At 28.2% G+C, this 12,227-nt stretch overlaps 2 protein-coding genes across 2 annotated transcripts; one reads left to right on the top strand and one right to left on the bottom strand.

Moving 5' to 3' along the window:
• The first annotated feature begins 2,799 nt into the window (after nt 1-2,799).
• On the top strand, nt 2,800-8,440 carry LOC111026687 (E3 ubiquitin-protein ligase LRSAM1-like). The gene is made up of 11 exons (XM_022304818.1): nt 2,800-3,115; nt 3,913-4,004; nt 4,088-4,117; nt 4,201-4,299; nt 4,627-4,735; nt 4,976-5,111; nt 5,933-6,179; nt 6,251-6,367; nt 7,060-7,251; nt 7,314-7,460; nt 8,131-8,440. The coding sequence occupies exons 1-11, from the start codon at nt 3,097-3,099 to the stop codon at nt 8,254-8,256; spliced, it is 1,314 nt and encodes a 437-aa protein (XP_022160510.1). The 5' UTR covers nt 2,800-3,096; the 3' UTR covers nt 8,257-8,440.
• Nucleotides 8,441-8,564: 124 nt separating this feature from the next.
• Nucleotides 8,565-10,573, bottom strand: LOC111026688 (DNA polymerase epsilon subunit 3). The gene is made up of 2 exons (XM_022304819.1): nt 10,000-10,573; nt 8,565-8,705 (listed from the first exon to the last, which is right to left on the bottom strand). The coding sequence occupies exons 1-2, from the start codon at nt 10,268-10,270 to the stop codon at nt 8,596-8,598; spliced, it is 381 nt and encodes a 126-aa protein (XP_022160511.1). The 5' UTR covers nt 10,271-10,573; the 3' UTR covers nt 8,565-8,595.
• Between the last annotated feature and the right edge of the window lie 1,654 nt (nt 10,574-12,227).

Here is a 12,227-nt window from a genome sequence, read left to right as displayed (position 1 = left end):
AATACACTCAAACGTAGGTACTTATATCAGTGATATCCATGGCACAGAGGCAGAGATGGCTTGTTAGTTTTTATAACTTAAAATTTAAAAGAATACCAGAATCCAGGAATTTTACAAAAAGATATGGATGTAGAGAGATACTTACAAATTAGTTTTTATCTGAAATTGTGTAATAATGAGAGGCTGGATTTAAATGCCCTAAAACTATCAAAATTGATCCATAAAATGGCAAAAATGCATTTTTACCCACACTAATGTCCTTTTGAAGTGGAAATGACCCAAAAATGTTTTAATCATTCTTGAGCAAACAAAAATATAAACTTGACGAAATAAACACGATTACAATTTATATAACACCAACAATACCTACTGACCAATTAGTTGTAACTGGTATAGAGTATATAAAGTCCGGGTAATATACTGTAGATGGATAAAGATTAAAGACGTTATCGATATATCGAAATCATAAATTGTATGATTGACAAAAATGGTTGTAACGAAATTTCTTGAGCTATACTATTTTGAATTATACTGATAAGGTTTAATGTATAAATTAATTATATGTGCATAAAATATATTAACTAAAAATGAACAAAATTACCTAAATTATAAAAAAAAACTTAAAAAAACCCTGAACTACTAAAAATTCAAAATAAAAGTTTAAGTTTTCAATTATTTGATGAATGAAACAGATTTGTATTTGAAAAGCATTTTCCCAGAAAATAATGCATTTTGCATCAAAATTTATTAAACTATTTATTAAAATTCTTAATTAATTTTTTTTTTAAGTTGAACTGATTTTATCAAAACACTCAATAACAGAACATTAGTTATTTAAGTTTAAAATAAGAAGTGTATCTTTTATTATAGCTACATGAACAATTTAATTTATGAAAAACCAAAAAAAATATTACTTTGGTCCTAGTAAATTTAGTTGGTATTCTTGTCGTAGGTGGCCTACCGCACACTTGTCATCTACCATGTTTGTATTTCTACATGTCATATGCAGTCTACCACACATGTTTCTACACGTCATATGCGATCTATTACATACTTTTTATTGTTAAAATAGTAGAACTATAGTTGAATTACAGTATCAATATTTGATTTAATGATACACAATAATTCAAAAATGCACATCACAATCTTTAAAACAATTAAAAAAAAAATTATGTACAATGTATGCAAATATAATATACCTAGGTTAGGTATATATTAAAAATAAAAAAATACATCATTTTTATTATTTACATTAGGTACGTCTCTTAAAAAACATTAAAATATATTGTTTGTATTGTTTTCTAGACACTACCATTGTTCCGCTAAATATGAGGGCAGAAACGATGATGATGTACCATGCATTTTTTTACTATTCAAAGTTCTAAACCTCCCCATGAACTTTCTACGTGTGTGTGTGAGCACCACTTATAGGATCGACAAAAAATTGGGAATAGTTTACGGCTTTATGTATGTACCCTTTAGTGTCTAATGTCTTATATGCTAGCCATTCATCCGAGTGTATTTCTGTACTAATTTCAATTTAATTTTGAATTATTCCGTGTATTTAGCATACTCTGATTGTTGGTGGAGGGTGGACCCAGGTTTTATTATAGTATTATATTATTTATATAGATGTTATAGAGCTTAATCGTCATCGAATAGTCGAATCGTTGAGAATGACCATATAGGTAGGCAATATGTTATATGTATGTACTATGTGATAAACCGCATATGACTTCAGAAACATAATATGTAGTAGATGGTAAGGTGTACTGTAGACCGCTAATGCTATGACAAGAATACCATTTAGTTGGTGGGTGGGTGGGTGCTTACTTTATGATGCTTCTCAGTTCTCAGACTCAATCCGTCACTGTACATAGGCGTAAAGTGCTAATACCTAGTGTTTGTAATTGGGGGGAGGGGGGCTAAAGCTTAATTTATACCGAAATCTTATGAGGATTTTCCTGTGTTACAAAAGCCCTAATTGGATGTAGTAAATATGTAAATTATTCAGTGTTTTTTTTTTTTTTGGAGGGCTATAAAACAGTTATAATAATATTATTTTTTGCATTATGTCTCGTAAATCGTAGAACATAAGATGATGTGTATCCCTCGCGGACAAATACTTCTACTACGCAACACGGCTGGGAAGTTATTCATCAAATTATTAAAAAATACTTTTTCTTTTTTTTAATCAATTTTCAGATCATGGTACAAGTGATACAACTTGCCTACCCGCACAACAACAGCCCACCACAGATATACTAAACAATCGTGTAGGTATACAGGAGTATACCCAAAAAATAACGCATCGGTACCTACATAACAACAATACCTATGTGATGTGTTTAAGCATGCGTAATTATGCCAAGTCCGCTCGACATGTAATCATGTTTGCTTCAAAGTTCAAATATTTATACAATTAGACAGTGGCTTTAGGCTTTTCGCTTTTAACTCTGTCCATTGTGATTGTATATAATAATATAATGAATGGTCTTATATTCGTATTACTATACCTAGTTCACTATAATTTTGTTTTGTTTTCTGTAGTTTTTTTTTTTTATACGAATCAAATTTTAAAAATGAATGTTTTTGTGAAATATTTCATGTATTTCACATTTTTACAACATAATATGTATTTTGTCCAAAAAATACCAACATATATATTTACAATAGAATGTTTTGATTTTTTGATTTCGTAAAAATCCGCACCCTGGTGATAACATTGAACAACAAAAACAATAACAAAAACAACGACGACGATCGGCTCTCTTATCTTATTTTTTATGTATCAGCTGTTCTAGCCTCTGTTCCCGAATCCCGATAGTTGCTATCGCAATCGAACTTTCGCACGTTTCAAGTTCTCAACTTGGAAGTTCAAACGATTAAACGAATAGTATATTAGTATACCGTGTACGACGTATACACTAACACTGGATATTTTTATTGTTTATTTTTGTTTTGGTTTCTTTTCTGATTGTAATTTTCACACTTAATTTTTATTTTCCCACAATTTAAGTTGCGCATTTAATATTCCGCCCGCTTTTCGGACGTCTATCCAATCGTCACTGAAATGAATATCATCTTCCCGACAATATGAGTTTTTTTTCTATATGTGAGTGTAATATTATTATTATCTTGCCGAAGCGGAAACGTCCACTTGTGTAATGGTAGTGATGAAGTGATGTAGTAATCCGATAAAATAAAATACGCCACACATAATCAGACTGTATTGCTTGTCTGACCACCCAAAGTCTGGACGGCTGACCTTTTTTTTTTATCCGCGCTGAAAAATGTTTCAATATAATACCTGATATTATGTATGGCTTTGCATACAATTTTGAGGCATGAATGCACAAATTTATGTATATCAATAGAATAAATTTATAAATTAATATTTATTTGTCTGAAATCAAATCATTGAGATCAATACTATACTAGGTGGTACCTAGTTGACGTTTACACTCATGTTAATATCACCACATTTGTTCCCTAACATTTGTATTAAAACTATTTTAAAAATATCATCTCTAAATTTGTGTGGAATTTTAACTGTACCTACCTATGATTCTACGAATCATAGGACTGTATTAATTAATATTTTATTTTTGGAGTTAAGTAATACTATATAAATAAATAATTTATATCATATTATTTTTAAAGATACTTAAAATAAAATAGTTGCTTGTGTATTAATAGCATATTAGTTAGTACAAAAAGTCAGCAATATTTTATTGATATACTTTTTTTTAAATATTATTATTAATGTCTTATTTTATATGAGGTTATATAGATACTCAGTTTACAACAATTTAATAATTTAACAATACCTATATAAAATAAATATCTATTCAAATATTAAGTCTAAAACTATACAAGTTATTAATTTATAAATGTTTAATTTGTTGACAGTTTCTAAAAATAACAATAGCTCTTCAAATACACCAAATAAACAATCAAAGAATATATTATCAAAAATGGTTGATCAAGACTTAGTATTACAGGTAAATTTAGTGGTTGATTCTTAAATAGGTAATTAAAATATATATATATATAATAATAATTTTAAATGTTTACCTTTTTACAGGAAAAATTAGATAAATTAGAACAACAAAAAGTATGTTATACTATTTTATACAGCTTGTACAATGTTTTTTTAATTTGAATTACATTTATCTTAAAATTCTTACTTTTTAACAGAATTTAAGAAAACAGAATCTCCTTAATGAAGAAAGAAATATCAAAGAATGTGAAGAAAATAAAATTCGTCTACATCAGAAAAATAGCAACAATGATAAAGTAATTAAGATTATACAAATAATTATTTGAATAAGTATATTCACATAGCTGTTTTAGAAAAACTATTAGAGATGCATCTATAATATATACATACATTACAAAACATAATTAACTCATATTCTTATTTTATATGGTATTCTGTTAACTAATTCAATAGATAACAATTTAATGTTTATGCTATATAGTATATAGTATATAATATAAATGAAGAAATGTAGGTTTTAGTTTCCTACAATCTTCCTTTATTAATTTTGTATTTTACTTCATAAAAATAAGATGTCACTAAATTATGTTTTAAAAAGGTTTTTGATTTGTTTTTGTTTGTAGCTGATTCAATTTTTATTAACTGATGAAGAAACTACCAATCAGTTAGTATCTTCAATTCAAAAGGATAATCTACTAAAACACAAACAATTTTTGAATCATTTAAAAGATGGTACTATTTCAAGTAGTGACTATTTAACTCAATGCTCTACCTGAGTTGTTTGTCTTGTAAAACAATGGGGTTCTGTCTCAAAAATGTTATCATTAAATTAAATTTTGATTGAAATGGTAAAGAAATAGTATAAAATATAATTTCCCCAGAGTGATTTGTGTTAAATGGTCATTAATTATTATTACTGATAATTTTATATGATTCTATGTTTATTACAACTTTGTTTATTTGTGTTTTCAGTTGAGAAAGCATCAAAAGAATTAATAAATCATACTCTTAACTTAAGCCAAACATTTCACATGAATTTTTATGAAAAGTATAGTAAATGTGATAAAATTAAACATATCAATCACAATGATGAATTAAAATTAAGAAAGTAAGTATTTTCAATTGTAATTAAATCAGTAAGGGTGGTTGGAAGCAAAGTATTTATTTCATGATTTAGATTTTAAAGCCTAACGAAATTACGCCCACTTAGAATAATCAGACTTGAATTTAGTAAAATTAATTGAGTAATTGACATATTTTCTAGGTTATCGTAGGAATCAAGTTATACTTCTTTTAAAATTATTTTTAAATTCCAGTATGATTTACATTTTAATTTTTACATTTATTTTAGTATCCTTTTTAATTAAGTTAGACAGTTTTTCAAAAGTCAACTTCCACGATACCATAGGAAAAATAACAATGAGTATAAAATAAATTTTTATAGAATTAAAATCAAATCATTGTAAGTTGGTCTATTTTTGTGATACTTTTAATTCTAAATTAATTGAAATTAGTTTCTCATTGGAATGAAACATTTGATGTTATCAAATGCAATTACTTGTGTATGAACGTGCAAACCATTAATTGATTCCTTGAAATGCCATGCCACTACGCTAGTGCATCATTGTGATAGAATATGTAGTGGTAGTGAAGGCATGCCATACACAAATGTTTGTTTACTTCTCAGTTCTCATACAACAGCAATATACAATTCCACATGTTGAACCGATTGCCTGTTGTATATTTCTTAATAGCGGTCCAATTCCCTTAAGTATATGATTGTTAACATAGTTATTTCCATATAAGTTTATAAAGCAATATTTCTCTCAGAGTATCGTTTAAAATAGTGTTTTAAGTGGTAAAAAAAACAAAGATATTGATTTACAACTATTTTATGTTTATGAAAATTATTTATTTTATATTTTACAGAACTGATAAAGAATTTACATTAAAAATTGAACAAATAATTGAAAAAGTAAATTTGCAACGTTGCTTACTTGTAAATAAATTGTCAAATGATGATTCATATAAAATGGAAAAGTTGACTAATCTTCTCAATACAAGCAATTGTTACCGTCAAGTTCTAAAAGAACACTTGAAGTCCATGTATAATCAGCTCAAATATTTAACTGCTATTGAATTACAAAAGCAAAACTCTCAGCTCAATAAGCAAATAGTATGATCAAAATGTATTATAATATCCTTTAAAATAGTTTTTTTCATTATGAAATAATTGTTTCTTTACAGAATAATTTATGTGATGAAAGAATTACAATTACCAAATTGCTTGTAGATTTTATTGATAAAAAAAACCAAAATCAAAAATATTTAATTCAAGAATTAGAAGCTCAAAATGTTGAATTCGTAAGTAAAATTAAAATAATTTTTAAGGTACATAAAAGTATAAATAATAATTAAATAATTGCAATACTGAATAGGGAATAAAGAGATCTTGTAGGTACCTATTTGGCACTGAGCTGAAAGTTCACTTAACTTTGTAAAAGGTGGGAGTGTATTATTGCTATACATTTGTATAGGAGCCTATAAAAAATAAATTATTAGTGTAATTAAATGAAATATGCGCTTGCTATCAATTGTCATTCACCAATTAAAAAAAAAAATGATCTACACAAACAATAGATCTTAAAATGCATAGAAAATATTTTGATGTGTGTTGTAATGTGTTACATTTTTTACCAACTAGATAAATCTTTCAATGGCAAATGAGGTCACTAGAAACTTTTTGAGCTTCCTTTATTACTAGAATTTTTTATTGTAAGACCTTAACATACAACTCTCATAATTGTTAATGACAAGCAAAAAAAGTTGTAATTCATAAGTTTTAATTTAAAATTTCTCTTACAGTTTAAATCCTTAATCAATTAAATTACACATCGTTTTTGTATCTAATTATTCAAAGCTCATCCAAACAATTTCTTATCTTGCGTATTATATTAGTGTTCTTTATATTTAGATTTCAAAACAACCAGACCAAGTTCTGTTTTCTATTATAATACTAAAAAAAATGTATTTATTATTATTGGTTTTTTTTTTAGGATACAACTACAAAATGGTTATCACAGTATTCAAGACTGGTTAATGATATGCCGTCTGAGTTAACATTTTCCAAGAACACAATTGACCCAACATTATTACACAGAGTGTGTACAGCTGGTGGTGGTCATCTTCTGTTATTTATTTTGGAGAATGATCTGATATTACCATTGACAAAAGAATACCTTTCAAAAGTAATTATTGTTATTATTTATATATATTTTCGGTATCTATTATAAGTGTGTTTATGTATTAGATGGGTGTTAATAACTGTGATGATCAAGCAATATTAATAAATACATTAAATTATTTTCCTATACCATCTGCTCCAACCGAAAATGAGTTTCCTCCATCTGCTCCATTTTTAGAGGATGTTGAATGTATTATCTGCATGGAAACAAAAGTAATATTTTATACTACTACTATTAATTCTACACAGTTATTTTGTACATTTACTATTTACTAATTTACATTTGCGCGGGGTTCCAAAGAGGCCATTGCTTCTCCTGCGAATTTTTAACTGAATTAACTTTAATATCAACGTCACTAAAATTATTATTTAGTTATAAGTAATTCTTACATCTTTTCCTGATGAAATTTAATACAGACTTACAGTAGAACAGTGTGTAGATTCGTGGTATAAATAAGCAATACCTTTTAAGTTATTAACTATAATTAATCAAAATAATTTTAAAATGTTCTTGATTTTGTCAAATTGTCCAACAACTTGAACTCTAAACTCTTAGAAAAAAAAATTGTGACTGTATTTTAGATATTTTTTTAATGCCATAAGAGCAACTTATGAGAAATCTCCAATTAAATATTCAAGTTTTTTACTCAAAAATAAGTTTTATTAAATCTAATTACAAATATCTTTAAATAGCACAAAAAGAGCAGAAATATTTTTAAAATTTTATCATGTCTAAAAATGCCAATAAAAATATTTAGTGAAATTGAAAGTTTCTAATCTCTATGGTGATTGATTTTCGAATAACAACAAAAAAATCTAATCAATTCCATGTTAATTTTGCTTATAACATTAACTCATGTTTGAAATAATTTATTTTTTCTAGTTTGACGTTTTGTTTATTCCTTGTGGACACTTGTGTTGCTGTTGGAAGTGCTCAGAACAAATATCATTGTGCCCTATGTGCAGAACTGAAATCTTACATAAATTTGATGTTAAAAATATAACCTGACTATTACTTATATCTGTTTTATCAATCTTAGTATTGCAACTATTTGCTAGTGTTTATCTATTATTATTATTATTATTATTATTATTATTATTATTATATAACATATTTTATAAAGCAGAATTAGCTTCGAATAGCATTCACAAAACTTATTTTTTGATAATAATAAACACTATTATAGCTTATATAAAATTATATTTTCATAATATACTATTGTTATTTAATTAATTCATGTTAACACATTATAATACATTTATTTTTTTTACTATTCTAGAAATTACATCATTTTATAATAAAAACAATAAATGTTCAAAAAAAAAAAAATTAATTACTTAATAATAATCACAATTCCAGATCGTCATCGACCAAATCAATGACGTCTGCATCATCTGCATTTTTGTTCGGGGTTGGTTTTTTGGTATCCTTCTTTTGTTGTTTTGTCGACTTGAAATCTACAGGAAAAAAAAACAAAAAATATGTAAAACAAATATTTTGCAACAATATATTTTACTAATTTATTCATGCATCATATTTTTATCGGAGTGACACAATATTGTGAAATCTGTTGCTATTCTAGTGATTGGCAGTGGTCAAATATCAAATGAGTAAGAAATGTATTTTGAAAGAATACAGGAATAAAATGTAACAAATACCAATAAGCATATAATTTACATACCCACATAGGGTGTTTTGAAGTGGTTTCAAATAATTGGAGGAATGCCTTTCATAATCTATACAGTTCTCATATATCGCTTAAACACTTAAACAGTTGTACAAAATAAGTGGAGGGGTGGTAAATGTGAATTATAAAAAGTGAAGGGATGTCATCCCATCATATCCCCCCTCCACTTTGACTACTGTCTACAGTATAATTTTTTTTTAAATTTTTATTTAGTTTCTAGCGTAAGCTATGATAGCTCAACAATCATATAAGACAGAGGTATTCAAACTTTTTTATCCCACGGCTCCTTTAAGTCTTCACAAAATGTTGACGGCTCCCAAATTATAAATGACAAAAAAATCAATGTTTATATGATTGTAATTTATATTTTATAATTTATTTACCATATTACATATATTAAATAAATTAAAGCTATATTTAGCGAATGATTATTGAAGACAATTCAATGTTTCCCAACCGGTGTGCCTCAATGATATTAGTAAACGTTTTTCGTAAAAATATTTATTGGTTTTCAATTATACTTAGCAGCTCCCTTCACTAACTCCCACGATGCACAATTTGAATATCTCTGACATAAGATATACATAAGATAATTTAATATACATTTCAAAATAATAATAATGAAGAATAAAATGTATAGTATAATATAAGAGAAAATAGTTATATTGTTTTTTTTATTAGGTGTTTTAATTAGTTACTTAACAGTAATAATGATAATTATTTAGTTTCAGCATCAAACACCTGTAGGTTATCTGACAGTTAAAAATCGAAATCAAACTTTATTGAAATAATCAAATAGCAATTAACGTTTTGCTTACAGCAGTGAATTGTGATACCTTATAGTGATTTGAATTATTAACAACCTAAAACATGTCTTAAAAATCTGTGTCCATCTATAAATTCAAATATAGAAGTATACTTGGGCAAATACTTTATGCCACCACGTAGGTGAATTACTAATAATCAAGAGCAAACGACAACATTTTTATCCAACTGGTCTTATTAGCACTACCTGCCTAGTTGATGGTGGTAGGTAAATTGTTTAATATAATGTATTGGCATACCTTCCAACAGTTGCTGTAGCGGTTCAATCAGACATTCAAAATCAACCTGTGCTAAAGCTTCCAGCACATCTTGGGCACTGATTGTCTTTTTGTTCCTGCTGGTTGCTATCGTGGTGGCTTGATTGCTCACATACAATATGAACACGGACGCTGCTCTAGCCAATGCTGTCTTGGCTTCTTTCGACACAATGATGTTGGCCGGCAACACTTCCTTGGCGATACGGGTGATCGCCGTCACCGGTAAATTTAAATCTTCCAGACGTTCGGCCATTGCGATGACCTATTACGGCAATCTGCTGTTAAAAAACTGTAGATGATCGAGACGGTACTTGTAACATTCAAAAAACCGAAATTGGCAATGCGAAACGTCGTTTGCCGACAAGATGAGTAGTGACGAATGACGACTAGTTACAGTTCACAAAGTAGTAATGAAGAATCAAGACAAAACTGGAATCTGACAAATGACAAGCGCTGTAATTTCAGCAAGTCAGTCGTGGCTTATGAGTGGTACAGTCGCACACTGAAACGCTTTGTTTACGATAACGTTAAAAATTAAAACTCGAGCAGGCCCGAAGGCGGGAACGAGTGAACGACGCGGAAACGTGAGATGTGATAACTGATAAGAAACCTCGAATGCTCGGTTGCATACATTCAGGCGCCGAACCTCAATATAGCGGCGCCACGAAATATCGAAGGCATATTAACTATTATGCATTCCACAATCGACCTGTTGAGTGTATCAAAAAAAAAAAAAAATTGGTGTTACTCAAACAATTGTGGGTGACCCACCACTCATAGTATTGTTATACCTAGTGATAAAGGTTCTATTCCTTCTATCAATACCTACCCATCCATATTTTAGGTTTTGCCTGATCATTGTGCTGCAACACTATGTATTAGATCCTATGTTTCACACCACTGCCATCGATCGTAGACAGTAGTGGGTGTATACAGTATTACAATTTACAGTAGGTATACTTGGTCCTCTAATCAGGTATCATGTACGATGTACCAGGATGAGTGATGACAGACAACAGTTTTCTGTACACAATTAGAAAACAATTTTTGTTCATGAACTTGATTTATATAAATAAACTTGCAGCTTTGTTATGCTACTTGTCTAGTTGGTTTTTAATTGAAATAGTATTACATTAGAATCAAACGCATCAACATTCAACACCCTACAGCTTAAAATTTATTTGTGTAGCTTAAAAAAAACCGGAACTATATTGTAAATATCTAACGTCTATAATATTGTACTAAAAAATCCTTGAACAAAAAAAATAAATTTTTGTATTAAAATTGATATTCAAATAGATTTCCAAATAATTAGGTTCGTTACAATTATATCTTATATTACTTAAAATATGTTTGTACAAAGAAAAACTACGTTCTGAAATGAAATATGCAGAAAGTACCTACATAACTCAGGTTGATACTTTATACAACACAATATTTTATCCGATTTGATTCATCTTGTGTGCAAACACAGGTGCAACGTCAATTAAGGTAGGTCTTTAGTTATAACTTATAAGTGTTATAACTTATAAGCAGTGCTGGAGAGTTGCAGCATTTGATAATTATTATTTATTTTTGGCTCTAGCAGATAGTGCCACTGAAACTCATGTCAACATTATGTTACAATTCTCTCAAATATTAAATTTGAAAATTCTGTTTTTTTTTTGTACTTATATTATTTTAAAAATGAGGGTAATATTTTATTCCTATGTTTTGAATATATTGACTAGTATAGTTGTCCGCAACACATTATTATTATCATGTTTTGCGACAAAGTCAGTCGCTCACAAAACTCAGACGACATTTGAACGATACTTTAATACGTGACTCGAGCTGTAAATATTATTACATTTTCTTATTCTTATTTCCACACAGAGTAGGATCGAACATGGTTATATTTATAATACGGCACTCCCTATATACCTAATGAAATGCAACCCAATATACAAGAAGTTTCTTATCGCTAGTCGTACAAAAAGTCACATAGCTTTGGTCACTCAACTTCAGGTACGTGTTATTTCGATAGTGTCTTTTCAATGATAACACCGTTCACTTAATTTTTCGGGGTCTCGAAGAGAAGTGGTAACTGATAGTTAAAATATGAGAAGTCAGTTCATGACCTTTATATACATAATATTATGTCTGATATAATATGTTCCTGCTATATTATAATTATTATAAAACAGAATAAATTTCCAAACGTTTCCATA

The sequence above is a fragment of the Myzus persicae genome, unplaced genomic scaffold (genome assembly GCF_001856785.1).
Source record: "Myzus persicae strain clone G006 unplaced genomic scaffold, MPER_G0061.0, whole genome shotgun sequence".
NCBI lineage: Eukaryota > Metazoa > Arthropoda > Insecta > Hemiptera > Aphididae > Myzus > Myzus persicae.
This window is presented reverse-complemented; position numbering and strand designations above follow the sequence as displayed.

What these genes read in the sequence shown, in the direction of transcription:
- LOC111026688 (XM_022304819.1), bottom strand. Translation starts at nt 10,270, where the DNA reads ATGGCCGAACGTCTGGAAGATTTAAATTTACCGGTGACGGCGATCACC. An exon ending in GCTACAGCAACTGTTGGAAG is followed by an intron (nt 8,706 to 9,999) that starts GTATGCCAATAC and finishes TTTTTCCTGTAG; the next exon opens with ATTTCAAGTCGACAAAACAA.
- LOC111026687 (XM_022304818.1), top strand. An exon ending in CAAAAGAATACCTTTCAAAA is followed by an intron (nt 7,252 to 7,313) that starts GTAATTATTGTT and finishes TTTATGTATTAG; the next exon opens with ATGGGTGTTAATAACTGTGA. An exon ending in TTATCTGCATGGAAACAAAA is followed by an intron (nt 7,461 to 8,130) that starts GTAATATTTTAT and finishes TATTTTTTCTAG; the next exon opens with TTTGACGTTTTGTTTATTCC.